The sequence below is a fragment of the Dama dama genome, chromosome 2 (assembly GCF_033118175.1).
Source record: "Dama dama isolate Ldn47 chromosome 2, ASM3311817v1, whole genome shotgun sequence".
NCBI classification, from domain to species: Eukaryota; Metazoa; Chordata; class Mammalia; order Artiodactyla; family Cervidae; genus Dama; species Dama dama.
This window is the reverse complement of record NC_083682.1, coordinates 5,384,876-5,400,999: the sequence shown is the minus strand read 5'-3', so window position 1 is coordinate 5,400,999 and position 16,124 is coordinate 5,384,876. Positions and strand designations below refer to the sequence as shown.

At 46.9% G+C, this 16,124-nt stretch overlaps 1 protein-coding gene across 5 annotated transcripts in view; it reads right to left on the bottom strand.

The window, feature by feature from the left end:
* CHKA (choline kinase alpha) overlaps positions 1-16,124 on the bottom strand; it is a 56,721-nt gene that overhangs the window by 17,328 nt on the left and 23,269 nt on the right. For 2 of the 5 annotated variants that reach the window (XM_061162151.1, XM_061162161.1), the window contains exons 2-3: positions 15,502-15,613; positions 4,797-4,850 (exon numbers count right to left, since the gene is read on the bottom strand). In XM_061162151.1, the coding sequence (XP_061018134.1) occupies positions 4,797-4,850; positions 15,502-15,613 (166 nt within the window). Of the gene's footprint in view, positions 1-4,796; positions 4,851-5,792; positions 5,823-15,501; positions 15,614-16,124 lie in introns of all 5 variants that reach the window. The other 3 variants (XM_061162170.1, XM_061162179.1, XM_061162188.1) reach the window with 2 other exon arrangements.

Sequence of the window (16,124 nt, the reverse complement as noted above, 5' to 3'; positions counted from 1 at the left end):
GGCTCACATCGTGGAAAGGGGGTGCTGGGATCAGGCCGGGAGAAGGCCATCCACAGGCAGTGGCTCCTGGCAGCCCCCTGCCCTCTGTACAACCTCCCACTTCAAAGATCCAACCCCCTCCCAACTGTTTCCAAGAGCAGGACCAGGGTATCCTCTGCCCTAGGTAGCCAGAATTCTGTGAGAATTAAAGTTTGGTTTTTCAACTTTTTTTGTGTAGAGTAACTAAGCTGGAGGGCACTGGGGACACATGCACCCAATCAGAAATGGCCCTTTTGTCTGAAATGTCTAGATCTGGACACGGATTTAACCCACGCCATGACTTCAGGAAGTTCGGCGCTTTGCTCGTGGCACCCAGTCTGTGCAGAGAGCGGGAGCTGCCTTCACCCTTGTCGCCGGTGCTCCTGCCCCGGGCTGAGCCCACACCGTCAGCACCCTCCTGAGCAGAGTCAACCAGCGCCAGGACGGCAGAGAGAAGAGCGAAGAGACTTTGGAGTGTCCCAGTTCTCCTTGGCATTGCTCTGCACAGTGTGAACAAGAAACACCTCTGTTTTCCTGTGATGTTATAGGTCAGCATTTATTCACAGCAGGGAGAAGCAGAGTGAAGAGTTTGGAGAGGGAGAAAATGAAAGAACACACCAAGTCCCGGAACGACAGCAGGTAACCTCGGGTCTCCAAACCTTCAAGGAAAGCGCACCCAGGGAAACATGGGTGTGAGGGCCGTGACCCAATCCGCTGCCCATCACCTGGGCTGGACTCTGACTGTCCATCCACAGCTGGTCCTGCTTTCTCAGGAGAGAAGACAATACCTCCACTGGAAACGATTCACGCTGGCTTCAGAAATATACATTTATATACTCCAGCCCCACGGAGACAAGAACTGGACATACGTGGCCACTGCCTGGACGGCGCCTGCCTTCCAGGGACAGAAGCAGCCAGAAGTGAGCAGGGCCATCGGCAGACTGGGGCACACGCAGGGAAGGAGCAGAGGGCATCCTGACGGAGTGTGAGGGCGGTGGCCACCCTCAAGGAGAGATGCGGACCCTGGAAGGGGCCGATGTGCGGAGCAGAGGAACCCAGGAGGAAGAGGACGGAACCAGTCTGGAGGAGTCCCCGGGGCTGCCCAGGGGTCTGGGCCAGATAGCCCTCGGCATTGGAACAGCATTACATGAACTGGCCCAAGAGGAGGAAGCAGCATGGAGCCCAAGGACGCCCCACGTTTGTAGCAATGCTTTCACACTGTACATGGCAAGCCAGTGTGCGCACGGGCGCACACACACACACACACACACACACACACACACACACGCTTGAAACAAACCATACATGCTCACAGCTGGGCAATGCTTTCCAACATTTCCTACTCTAGTTCACTTAAGGAAGCAACAGAAGGCTGACATCTGACGCCCCAGTGGAGGTTTACAGCTCACCCCGTGAAAGTGGATGGAGATGGGGCGGTGGGGGAGGGGAGACGCCTGCTGTCAGGACGGGGCAGAGGAAAGTGGCCACTGGATCTGGCCACATGAGTCACTGGTAACAAAACCTAGAGTGGTTCAGGAGGCCACGGGGACAGGGCTCAGAATGCAGCTGGGGCAGAGGAGCAGAAGGGGCGGCAGCGGCCCCAGGGGGCGGGAGGAAGTGTGAGACTGTCTTTCCACTTTATCCGTGTGGCTTTATCTCTGAGAAAAATTAAATCCAGCAATAATACACAGACTGTAACAACAACATGACCCTCCTGAGAGGATACAACAGTGCTTCCCTGGTGGGGAGGGGGAGTCTGAAGAGGAAAGAAGGTGGGACACACCGCCACTGCAGGCCAGGGAGGTGAGCCAACCAGGCTCGCAGGCCCCCTAAGCGGAAATGAAGTCGGGCCTCCTGCAGGTTTGAGGGAGAGGGGACAAAGGCCAGCCATTCAAAGAGGCTCAAAGGCCAACCACCTTCCCTGTTCTGACCACCGACTGCCCACCTTCTGACCCAAGGGGATCATAAACCAACAGCACCAACTACTGCTGTCTGCTGGGCCCCGAGTGGAAATCTGGCCAGGAAGCTCCGTGGGGTCAGGCCTCCCGGACCTGGTAGGATAAAGCTCACCTAACTTGGATCAGGAGAGAAAGCGATCACCAAAGGACTGTCAGCGAGAGGCCGACATGATCAGATGAGTTCAAAAATATGGCTCTGGTGATGACGAAGGGAATGGTCTGTGGGCAACAAGAGTGGAAGCGGGAGCCCCGAGGGGAGCTGGGGCAGCTTGGACTAGCCAGGTTCACAGCCTGGGTGGAGAGAAACTTACAGATCCAAGGTCTGGTTCAAAGGAAAACAACCAACAGAGTTGTGGGTGGGACATGGGGTGAGGGGAGAAGAGTGACGGAGGTGACTTCCTGCTTCTGGCCTGCCCAGAAAGGATGGACTGAAAGAGAACGTGGGTTCAGTCTTGGACCTGGTGAGACACCCTGGGAGACAGGGGGCAGCTGGGGTTAGTTCCATTGGCTGGAGGAGCTGCAGATCCCTGGCCTCCAGGACAAACAAAGGACCAGCTTTGGACCAGGTGGTCTGGGAAGAGTAGGGAGGGATAGGGCGTCGGGCCTGGGGATTTCGAGTACTTAAGAGAAGAGGAGAGGGACTTCCCTAGTGGTCCAGTGGCTAAGAACCTACATTCCCCATGCAGAGGGCCCAGGTTTGATCCCTGGTCAGGGAACTAGATCTCACATGTCACAACTAAAGATCCTGTGTGCCACAAGTAAGACCCGGTGCAGCCAAAGAAATAAATAAATACTGAGGGGGGGAAGACAATAGGAGAACGAGCCCAGAAAGAAAGCAAGGAAGGGATGGAGTAAAGGAAGGGCCTTCACTTGGTGCCCCTGAGTCCCGGCCCCTTGGCTGCTAAGAAATCAAGGTGAAACAAGAACTGAAAATACACTTTGGTTCAGCGTCATGGAGGGCCTAGTGACCCAACAGTTTTAATCCCAGTATAGACAGAGGTCTGTATGCAAAGGCCCAGGAGATTGAAGACAGAACATCAGCTACTTCCCCCCGACAGCAGCTCAGTCAGGGTCTCCCCTAAGAGCACACAGTCCAGACCCTCCAGTCTTTGGAGCTGGGCCCAGGCAGAAGATCCATGGAAACTCGAGAAAGAACGTCAATACTTTTATTCCATTATAATCTCAGCTCTCTTAAATTCCTGTTTCTTGATCATTTTAATAATTAGTATTGCTGCTGTTCTTCAGTCGCTAAGTTGTGTCCGACTCTTTGCGACCCCATGGACTGCAGCACGCCAGGCTTCCCGGTCCTTCACTATCTCCCGGAGTGTGCTCAAACACATGTTCATTGAGTCAGTGATGCCATCCAACCATCTTATCCTCTGTCTTCCCCTTCTCCTCTGCTCTCAATCTTTTCCAGCATCAGGGTCTTTTTCTAATAAGTCAGTTCTTCATATCAGGTGGCCAAAGTATTGGGGCTTCAGCTTCAGCATCAGTCCTTCCAATGAATATTCAGGACTGATTTCCTTTAGGATTGACTGGTTTGATCTCCTTACTGTCCAAGGGACTCCCAAGAGTCTTCTCCAATACCACAGTTCAAGAGCAACAATTCTTTGGTGCTCAGCCTTCTTCACAGTCCAACTCTTACATTCACACACAACTACTGGAAAAACCATAGCTTGACTAGACGGACCTTTGTTGGCAAAGTGATGTCTCTGCTTTTTAATACCCTGTCTAGGTTGGTCATAGCTTTTCTTCCAATGAGCGAGCCCCTTTTAATTTCACAGCTGCAGTCACCATCCACAGTGATTTTGGAGCCTAGGAAAATGAAATCTGACACTTGCCACTTTCCCCTCATCTATTTGCCATAAAGTAATGGGACTGGATGCCATAATCTTTGTTTTTTGAATATTGAGTTTTAAGCCACTTTTTTCACAATAAGAGACAATAAGAGAGGGATTTCCCTGGTAGTCCAGTGGCTAAGACTAACTTCCAATGCAGAGGGCCCAGGTTTGATCTCTGGTCAGGGAACTAGATTTCACATGCCATAGCTAAAGATCCTGCATGCCACAGTAAGTGTACAATGAACAAAACCAGTTTATTCACATGCATGTAGGTATTTCTTTCATCCACAGCGTGTGTGTGTGTACACACTGCACACACACCTCCGCACACTGGGAGAGTGGGCTGCACAACAGTCACTCCCTGCAGTGTGGGGGTCACAACACTGGACTCCCCACCTCTGAGTCTCAGGGCCAGGTGCTCTTGACCTGAAGCTCCTCTGAGCACACACACTGCTGGGAGTGAGACCTCGCAGTTCAGAAGCAGCCTCTGGACCCGGGCACCACACTGAGAGGGCTTCCCTCGGGGCTCAGATGGTAAACGGTCCACCTACGGTGCAGAGGGAAAAACACTCCCGCCTGCCCGGGGACGGGCAGCCCCTGAGACCCCTGGGCAATGACAGAGTCAGGGCAGCGCGGACGCCAGGCCGCCTCCACGTCGGAACATCATGCATGCCGGCCACCCAAGTTGCCGCAGCTCAAGTGCCGCTCAGCTCCCTACAGTCCTCCCTACACCCTCGGCAGGAGCCGGGAACACGGGCTCTTCGCGGTCTCTTCCTGAGGTGGTTTCCAGTACCCGGAGCCCCTCCTCTGGGACACAACCAGGACTCAGGGACAGCAAGGGACAAAGCCAGAGCGGGGCCGAGGCGCGGAGACCCCGTGCCCGCTTCCTGCCGCACAGGGACCCTCGTCCACCCAGCACTGCCCGGCCCACCACCAGCTCACACCTCACACCGGACGCAGGGTGGGCTGAATTACTTACTTGAAATTCACTGTCTTTCTGAGCTTGTTCGGATCCCTCCTTATTACAGGACCGCTACGAACGAGAAAAAGCAAACACTTCCGGTGAAATGGGGAACGCTGAGCAGGCACTCACTCAGCAGCCATCAGAACAGTCAGGGTGCACAAGACATCACAGATCTTTAAACGAGGGTTTCTTGCACCGTCTAAATGCACCACCAGAGTCCCACACTCGGACCGACACCTGAGGAAGCCTCACTGCTTTAGGAGGAAAGGGAGGCGCTGGGGGGTCCGCACAGCCGCCACCTCACCACCACCCTGGTACCTTTTACAATTTCATCGCTGGAGGAAAGTCAGCGGAGGGAGCTTTCCCGTGAACGCCCGGCCGGCTCACCGGTTTAGCCAGGTGGGTCTTTCGAGGCAGCAGCGGCCCAGGAAGACACTGTCCCACAAGGCCAGGGGGCACAAGGCCCGTGGCCACCGAAGGTCAGCACTGGGTGGACGAGGGTGCCCCGTGCGGGCAGCAGGCCTGCTGGTCAGGCCGCCACTAGCTCAGCGTGGAGTCTTCTCCACCCAAGAGAGGCCCGAGCCAATTTAATACAGGCCCTAGAATTACTTCATCTGTTAACGTATTGAGAGAGACTTCTACACCCCTTTCCTCAATGAAATTGCAAGTGAGCGGTAACCAGGAGTCTATCAGGAACACACCCGGAGTCTGACCTTCCACAAGCCACTGTCTGCCTTCATCGGCCCCTCACGGCAGATCTGAGCCCTTAAAAGCAACCCCCACCCAAGTGCTTTAAAAACCTTCACACGGTGTTTAATCGGGAGACAGGGGAAAGCAAGGGAGAAACTTACGTGTCCTGTCAAAGTTTATACTTAAATATTGCCCCTAGAAAAATGTTATTTGTTTAATTTATTAAACTAAGTCTGCTTAAGTCAGACACGGAGGCCCATAAAGGAAGCTCTTACAGAAATTTAAGGTAAAAGATTCTTGAACATCCCATGAAAAACATACCTTTCCATTCCACAGCTTTATCAAAAATACCTGTACCAAGGGTAGAAAGTGTGGACAGGAAAAAAAAAAATGCCACGTTAAGCACCACCAGCTACTCTAGCACCATTCAAAACACCTAGCCAGACAGAGCGACCACTCCCGTCCATCAACACGGGAATAATCTCCCACAGACATCTTAATGTACGTTCTGTACAAATAGTGTATGTTCCAGTTTACTCAATATAAAAAGTAAACAAAATAATGTTCATATGAAGTTATCTGCAAAGACTTGCACTTACACATACTTGGTAATATCTTTAGCTCACAGTGAGTACACTTTGTACAAAGTGCAGGAAGTACAAATGGGGGATATATGCGATTTTCTTTTGTGTAATCTGCATTTCTCTGATGGAAAGATGTTACAGGTTAAATCCCGTTAAAATGAAAACTGCAAAATGAAAATATTACAGAGACAGTTTTTTACTCTTGCTGATGGCTTGACGTGGGGCGGGACAAACGCTAGGGAGGAGGAGTAGGTACTCACTCCTTCCCTAAGTGCAAAACGCCCTCCTGACTGCAGCGTGGCCTTAGCCTACACTCCAGCTGGCCCCTCCCCAGTGGCCCACACATTCCTAATGAACAGGGACTCCACCTTTTCTTTATTGTTGGTCTTTCCCAACAAATCCTGGTGCTCACAACATTTTGTGGATGGCAGGACCAAATAAACACTCCTGCACCATGAAGCTCAAGGAGCGACCAAGGGCGATGGAGCCTGGCAAGGGGAGACCCAGGTCTGTGACCCCAGAAGTGGGGAGACGGGCTACAGCATTAGGTAGGATACCCAGGGGGCTGCAATGCCCCCCAAAGATTAAATTCTTGTGCTTTCTCTCCCCAAAGGACACTAAGAACAGAACAAGTTCTATGATCTGATATTATACATATTGATACTTCATAGGAAGAGACAAAGAAGGAATTTGGAGACCCCACTGAGGTCTGCAGTAACGGGATTTGACCTGTACACACTTCTAGACTGTGGTTATTTCTATGCTGTTATTACTTGAACTGTATCTTCTCAGGCAGATACAGTTAAGGGGTTACTGAGCCAACACAAGTCCCTCTCCCTTGCCTAATGGTGCTCTCAACAACAGCGAGTCACCTCATCTGAGTCACCAATTGTCTTAGTTCCCAAGGCCATTTCTTTTTAACAAAGTAGCGTCATTAGGTAGAAGTAAGTTCTATGAATACTTTCCCCATCTGCCCACTCCATTCTGCCCTCCGTGAATCACTACCCACCCCCCATCAGAGCACCATCAGGAAGGCAAGACGGACTTCTGCCGCACCCGGCCCTCTGTTCCGTTTCCTCAGTACAGAATGCTCAGGGTCCCTCGATCTTGCAGGTAAGAAGAGCAAAGCAGGCTGAATATTCACAGAAAGGCGAGGGAAGTGGCCTCCCGCAGAGAGAGCTACCGAAAAGGAGGCCTTTCTGCCCAGGGAGAAAGGAGGTAAAACTTAACTTGGAATCTCTTGGGATTTGATTTCAGAGGCACAGATTTAATCAAAGCAGATATTAAAATACAATATACAAATACTTAACATGACTCTGACTTCTTCACCAACTAGCTTGTACATTAATAAAAATTAGCTTTAAGTTATAAAATAAAGGTGAGTTTTAACATTTATTAGAAATATGGACACTAACTCATTTAATATTAAATAATTGTTTTAAAATTTTCATTTTCGACACTACTGTGGTCATGTGTTTAAAATCAGCTTACATGAGTACAGACTGAAACCTGCATGCAAGAAATACTATGAAATCTGGAAGAACCCTAGAGAACAAGTGAGGGTAAAGACGAAAGAAAGCTGGGCAGAGACACAGACAAATATTGGGCACCTGGGGTTCGCTACGCTCTTCTGGTCTACTTCTATATACATCTGAAATTCTCCATAATAAAATGTTTTTTAAAATAAACACTGAAACCTAAGAAGTCAGAATGTACCAGATATGCTAAAGAAGATACCCAACTCTAGGAATAAACTAAAAACTCCTGAATTGTACACTTAAATAAGTGAATTGTATGCTACAAAGAGAGACGATATCCAATGATAATAAAAATACACTGTCACCGGTTTCCTGCCGTCTTTCTTGTTCTTTTCTTCCTAGTTTGGGCTTGGTTTTCAAGAGAATCTACAAGTATTCATTGTAATCTAAGTATTCATCAGCTCTGCTGTAGGAAACAGGCTAACGGGATAGTAGAAAAAAAGGGGGTGTGGTTTACATTTTGTTTTAAAGTCACAGAAGAATTTAAAAGCTGAAACAGAATTTTGGTTGGCCAAGCATCTCTAAATTTAAATTCTAAATTCCTAAACACTATTGGCTAGGTAATAAGATGAGACCAAACTGGACTCTGACTTTTCACTTTACATACACCTATACTTAGAAAGTATTTAAAGGTATGCTATTTCTACAGGAAATATATTTGGTACAAGGTTTCAAATGTTACTCTTCTGATGAAATTGCATTTAAAGGATTTCATACTTTAAAGACTATGAAGAAAGTAAGTTACCTAATATTCCACACTATAACAGGGTTATTTCTTTACATTTGTTTAAGCCAAATAAACTCTCATTGCTTGGGCAGTTGTTAATAAAAGATTCTGCTAATGATGAGGGAACTAGTTTAATGATTAAACTACTTTAATAAAGCCACATTTGCTGGATGAACAAAAGCAGCATCTGGATTTTCCCTGGTCTGTGTATGTGTGGCTGTGTGTGTAAATAGAGGGGCATGCAGCTACTTAAATATCATGTGTAAAACCTGAAACATTTATCTTCACAGTGCATTTAAAGACCCACTACTGCATTAGCTGCTTGTGGGGTAGGTTGGGGAAAACTGATGAACCAACTGAGAAAGAGTGACACGTCTTCACTAGTATACTAAGCTGGAAATGGTGTTTAAAATCAAATCATCAATTACAGATAATGTCAGAAGGAGGAGGTTGTACCATGTTAAATATGATGGTGGCTACAGAAATAAAAGATACAAATGGGAATCTACACACAATAAGGGCAAGGATCATTTACCTATTGTCTCTTTTAAAGGCTCGTATAAAACAAAAGATTAAGTTGGCTGCAGCCTTTTAATAAAAGAGCTTTGGGATCCAAAAATGAGTAATTAAGAAAGAATAAGCCAAATGTTAGCTAGACTCAGCTTCTAGGGCATCTAAGACTCGGTCTGGGAAAACCTTCCCTCTCTCCACTAACCAGAGGGTCTCCTGCTGAACCACGCCCCGAGGGACTCCGGGCTACCAGGGTTCACCCTGGGCTCCTGCCCGCCTGCCTGTGGTTCTGAAGGTGACTCAGCGGAGAGAAGAGGTTCTCAGTGTTGGGGCTACACCTGCTGCCACCCCTGTTGGCCAAGGTGGCAGGAATGCACAGCAGGGATGCGGCTCTTCAGTAACCTTCTGCAGTATGTTTTCTACTCAATATCATGGCCCCTAACCTTCCTGCTTTCTGATTTCTATGAAAACATTCTGTATTTATTGCTCTTACGGCTGCTTCCACCATTTTCTGAAAATATTTTACAGGACACATTAAGATGTGAGGCGACAACGAAGTGGCCTGAAGTATAGCTTGTGTAATTCTCTAGTGAACACACAGGGATGGTGAGAACTGAAATGGATGAAGATTTCCAACATTTCACTGGAGTCTAGAGTGTGTTCCATCTACTCAAGGACCTATCTAAAACAGTCTGATCCCACTGAACTCTGCAAAGCCAGATGATGTGACGAATATGGAGAGGAGACTAGAACTTCTAAGAGGCCCCAGGCAGACCTGAACTAGGAGGGGGACAGGTGAGTGCAAGGCCAGGTAAAGAAGGTGGCTTTCCGAAGGTGACTTTCTCAAAACTGAGGGCTGATCCCAGGTGACCTGCCGCCCCAGGACTCTGACGGCTTCGGGTTCCTCCGGCATGAGCACCCCAAGGTTGACTTGCAGGCAGCACGTTCCCAGGAACAGATCCTGTGTGTCCTCCCACGTCAGAGCAGCACTGCTGAGCTTCGTAAAGGCCCAGGGTGTGGAGAAGGACACTACATGATAAGGGCAGAGAAGGAAGCTTCCAACTCCAACCACAACATCAGTATGTACGTGGCATTTCCTGAAGGCTGAAAATGGCATGAGAGAAGCAGCAGCTGAATACTAGAAATGAATTTTCAAGCTGAGGCCCATAAACGTCTATAATTACTAAATGTTTGTCATTTTCTACTGAGGAAACAGAAGAAAGGGATCTGATTTGCCTGGGACTGAAAAAAAAAACAACCACCCCAAAGTGATATATTCAAATACATAGCATTCTGAAATCTTAATTACTGTAGCTTTTTAAGCAAGCACAAACTGTAGCTGGTGCTACTTAACAAAAGCATTACAACTGTGTTTTTTTTTAAAAACATTTCTTGAAACCAAGAACTGAAAGAAAGAAACGAAAGCTGTAGAGAAGGCTCCCACTTCAGAGGACTCATACTATACCGTGAACCGTGTCTGTCACCTGGAAACCAGAGTGCTCCACGCACGATCGCATGGGCAGCCTGCAGCAGAGAACACATGCACATACAGCTAAAGGCGTACATTCCCCATGCCCCTCACGCCACCCAACACAGGACACTCCTTCCCAGAGGGCGACTGCAGTCACACCAGCGTTCCAGGGGCCAGACCTCTGTCCTGGCTTCATGCTATAAACCCCACACATTTAAGACCAGCAAGACAAAAGACACTTGGCACATGTCAAAATTAGACAAAGTAGCCTGTGGTTTATTTCGTTATCAAAAGAAGGCACCAAAGCAGGTATGGAAGGTGGTACCACGGTAGGGGTTAATTTGGCAACTGCCTTTGAGAGGATTCATGGAAGAAATGCTAAGTGAGACCAAATGGGAACACGCAATACTAGAAAGATGCTTCACTTCCGGGAGGAAGGTTTTGACTGCTTTACAATAGATATAATTACACCATGCTCAACATAGAAGGGGAGTTTTTAAAAGTAGAGTAAATTAGGTCACAATGACCTAATACAATGAGAAAAAAAAAACCCAATGCGCCGTGTTCATCCGGCGGGAACGTGTGCCCAGCCACTGGGGACTGAGCTGGGCTCTGCGTGAAGTGGGGCGGCCACCCCATCTCAGCTCCAGAGCCAAGTGCTGCTCACAGGTAGCTTCTCCGGGTGCCAGCAGTTTACTGCTGACTACCTGTGGGCGGCTCCGGACTTTATCGTGCCTGAATTCTCAATTAAGCTGGGGTTAAGACAGGGACGGTGACTTTTGGTTTTCTGGATTCAAAAAAGACTCTGCCCCAGACAGTGCTCTTTGAGTCCCTGAGACATATCTGCGTTGTGCCTTGATGCCTTTCATTTTATTATGGTTAGTACTCCAACAAGCACTAATATTAGCCTTCTATTACTCAGAGAACAAAAACAAAAGTTCCCCAGACAACACTCAAGAGATCTAGGGTGTGTTACAAACGTTCAGGCCTGTGAGGCCGTTGGGAAAGGCCAGGCCGAATCTCTCCATTCATGCAGAGAAGTGACCGGCTCCACACAGTCACTGTTCTGACAGAGGCGGGGACAAAGCCTCCTGAGACTTCCACCCACTGGCACAGGTCACATTGAAGGAACAATACGTACTGACATTTGTGTCTTCCACAATTCATGATAAATAAGCAAACTGGTTATTTGTAATCAGCCAAACTCGCTTCTGGGAAAAGGCTGCTGCTGGACGATGCAGAGCGCATGTTCCTTCCCAGAAACCAGAAAGGAAAAAAAATCACGTTACATTGGCAGCTGACGTCATCAGTTCAAGCTCTCTTCTAGCAATTATACCTCTTCCCACAATGGCAAAGACTAAACCAGGACTTCTCAAGGCTTCTACTCAGCTATCCTACCTGCTTTAGTTATGGTCGATTTTATAATTAATTTCAGTTTCCATCGTCTATCCAGCTAAGGAGGATAACCTCCTTTTCATTAAAGTTAGAGCTGGCCCATGGGAAATAGACACTACATTCTACTGACGTACACTGTTTGAAGATCAGACCAATATTTTTGTGTTTAATAATCTCCTACAAACAATATTGTGTGGTGTGGCAGTTTTTCAAGCTGTGTGTGTCTGATCTTGTTTCATTCTCAAAAGGGCCCATTTTCCTCTTGTCCAATGCAGGACTTTCATGCGCCCCTAAAATTAACACGAATCCTGAAAAGAACCTCCAGGGTTCAGCTGGGAAGTCTGCTTCTGATTCATCTTGTGGAGAAATGGGGGCTGGCAGAGACAGCTGTGTGGGGACAGAACTGTCGGCCTTAAACACGCCGGGAGGCTTCACCTTGGCCGTCTATTGTTTAGCCCGTGGTGAGCTGCACCAGAGAGCATCTCAGGGCTGCTATGGAAACAAGGTCAGACATCTCACAATACCAAGATGAAGAATGAGAAAGTCGAGAAGCAACTAATTATTTTAAACCAAGTTACCTGTGAATGATTGTAAATGCAAATTTTAAAAGTACTATTGAATATTCGATTCTCACAGAGTTTTGTAAAAAGTCCCAGAGCTGAAAACGAGGAGGAGAAAGGGAAAGAAGGGATGTGTGAAACTCAACCAGGCTCTCATGTTATTAAGCCAAACAGCTAAACATTGAGAAAATATTACATAAGCTGATCATCACATGCTGTCATGATTTGTCATGTTTCAAGGAAGGAGCTTATTCTAACCCAGCTTGAAGGATGTGAAAACTGCATTTATATGGCCAATGCAGGAAATACCATAAATGCACACACATGTATAGGGATGTGTGTGTGCTTTCCTCTAAGGCAGAGCAAAAAATAAGGCAAGCATGACGTATGTGTTGTATGATATTTCTGTCTTTAATCCATGCATTCATGAAAGTAATGTGACTTATTATTTGGGTTTCATATTTGCTCAGCCACATCTCTTAATGAATGCAAATCCTGACAAGTTACTATCAATTCTGGCCATTTTTTCAGTTATGATGGGAATATAACCTGTAGACTATAAATACCCCTCCTCCCATAGGAGGCCAGATTCACCGCAAAGAGGTGATCAGCAATATGACCCAGCAACAAAATAAGTAATAGACATTTTAAAATCTGACTTGAAAATAGGAGAAGAGGAAGAACTCACACTTGTGGTAAAATCCTGGCCCCAGGCCACGAAAGCCCAGCTTTTAAAGCACAGGGCGCTGCACTTGGAGAGTGTCTTACTGGCTGCTGAGTCTCCACCCCTGACTCCCCACTCCTCCTCCCTCTTAAACAGAAGTCCCTGCTCAGAAGATCCTGAATTTCTCTCCCTCCTCGTGCTGCCCAAGTGTTCAATAGCCAGCAGTTGACAAGGGCCATTAACGTCTGAAACTCTTAACTGGCAGCAAGAGCCCCTGCCAAGTCCAGAAGAACATGGGAACCAAAAATATTTGAGGCTGTAGGTTTCACAGTTTTTACTAAGTTCATACTTCAACAAAAAAAGTGTACTTGAACTAGGGGCTCGATCAAAAGCGTACTTGAACTTGAGTAATTAAGTGAAAACACCGAGTCCCACCTAGAAAGTAAAGGAACAGGTCTTTTTCTAACAAAAGCAAGTCTGTTGTCTCATGAGTCAATTGTGAGGCCGTCAGACGCTTGCTCAGTACCCATCTCGTGAGCAACCTGTTTCCCTCTCTACCCGTATGCTTTCAAGCATAGCTTCTGTGCTTCATCAGCAGATGCAGTTTTAGGAATGGAAACTGACAGCCTAGTAAAAATAGAACTGAGAAGCTAAATGCAGAGTGCTGCCCCCACCTCCCCCATTAGAACTGCGTGTAGAACATGCTCTGATCCATTAGCTCAGTAAAAAGTCAAATTCATTTTAAGTGGCGTCCATTATTCTCTATTTTTCTATTGAGTTACCCAATAATCTTTCTTTCCCTTTAAAAATAAATTGGGACAGAGAATTCTGTTAAATTCTATTTCCAGACATGTCTATTGCACTTAAGCACTGTAATGTAATAATTCCAGACTGCTAAAATTTCAAAAAAGGTAGATATTAACTACAGATGATGAATCTTCATTTATTTGGGGAAAAGAAAATTTCGGGGTGCACAGGCTATGTTGCAGCTGGCTTTCTCTAAGCTGCCCATCCTTAACATGGCACATTCTACAGCCGTGCTGGCCAACACAGCAGTCACCAACTACACGGGACCGTGTCCATTTAAACGAATTAAAATTAAATAAAGTTTAAAACTCCATTCCGTGGCTGCCCTTGCCACATTTCAAGTGTGCCTAATGGCCACAGGTGGCTGGTGACCGGTGTCCTGGACAGCATGGATCAGTGTATCATCCCCTTTGGACAGGGCTCCGGGACCCCATCTGGCTCAGGGGGGGCACACAGTGCACGCTGAACACGCTCCTGTTTAAGTTAAAACAGGAGCCTCAGGAACCAGAGGTAAATAAGTCTTATTGCCTGCGATTCCAGGAGGTGGATATTAAGGTATTTTTAAAGTGTTGCTTAAATGAAAGCATACAAAAGAAATGAGCCGAAATGGGACTTCACTGTTACAGAAAGTCCTCGGGGGGGAAAAATGGCTGAAAGCTGATTTCATTAAAAGACCAAAAGGACGTAAATTGAGTATTTCAAGAACTTCTCTGAGACTGCAACTTGATTAAATAAAAAAACTGAACCGCAGGGTCAGCGGGCAGAGCCGGGTGTCAGTGAGAACCCAACTCCACGGCAGCTCAGGCTTCCTCAGACGTGCGGGCTGGTTTCCAACCTCAGACCTTCACCCTCTGAGCCTGACAAGCCTAAGGGGAAGCTACCTAATGGGAAGGTTTGGTCACATCATGACAACTTTTTAAGTGAGTTAACACCCAGAACGGCAACTTTATTATTTCTAAACATATAATCGATTATCACAGGTAATGGACATTACCTGCTTTTTAGACTGAGCTGAGAGAGACTAGTCTTAGAAAAAAAAACTAAGTGAGAAAACTAATTTTCCATTTCATGAGGATCAAAACAGGCCCTTCCGAGGAAGATTTAAATGGATATAAAAATTCTGCCATTGCAATATACACGCATTTATATGTGTGTTCAGTAAAATGATAAATTCATGTATAGGTTTGTTTTTAATCCAGACATTTGAGATATAATTGGTTAAGACAATTCAACAAATAAGATACTTTAACTGAATGTTAAGATTCAATTATTTAAGTCATATAAAAATTCAGAAAGATTAAAAATCTAACAAACTCAAAGTTTTAAAATAAATCTCAAAGGGAGGTACTTACTAAATTCAGCTTCACTGAGCTTGTTCCTTTGCACTGAGGTTATCCTGTAGCCCCTTTCTGACGATGCTAAACAAACCATACCTTCCCCACATTGGAACCTTACAACCTAAGTCTGAGCTGAAAATTTCAGTGTGGGGAAAATCTAGGCGTCATCAAAGCACTATTACAGATTTGACCAACACTGTACTTTTTCTGGACTTAAAAGTGGTACTTGTACTAGTTTGCTAACAAATAGTAAGACAGAATTCACTTGGAATAATAAAGAAAAAAACTCAGGGGTGCAGCCTGATTACAATAAAAGCCGTGTTTTTAAATAATTTCCACAATACCACTAATATGTCTTAAATCTCCTCCCAGGTAATCAGGCCAAGAGGATGAGAACTGTGGCCAGGCACCCCACCCCGAGCAGCCAAGGGACTCACCATCTTCAGGATCGCCCCGTACAGCCGCAGGAGCACCTTCCGAGGCTCGTCTCCGACGGAGGCCAGGGTGTCGGGCAAGGAGCACTGGAACAACATGTTGCTGAGGCCACCTCTGTTGGAAACAAGAGCACCGTAAGCAGCAGAACCTGAGGGCGAGCCAGGTCACTCTTCTGGAGTAGCTACGGGCAAGAAGTCGGCTCCCGCCCACGACACCTGCCCGCACCTGAGTCTCCACTCAGTCTCTCAGGGCACTCGGAACACAGATGAACTCCACAGTTCTCAGATCAATTCCACAGGCAAACTCCCCATCGGTCCTTCTAGGACAGCCATGAGAGAGGTTTTGTTTTTTTTTTAATTTATTTTAATTGGAGGATATTTATTTTAATTGGAGGATAATTACTTTATAACATTGTGATAGCTTCTGACATACATCAACATGAATGGGCCACAGGCATACCTGTGCCCCCCACCCCCCGCATTCGGAACCCCACCCCATCCCTCTAGATTGTTCCAGAGCACCGGCTTTAGGTGCCCTGCTTCATGCATTGAACTTGCACTGGTCAGCTATTTTATATATGGTAACGTATATGTTTCAATGTTCTTTTCTCAAATCATCCCACCCT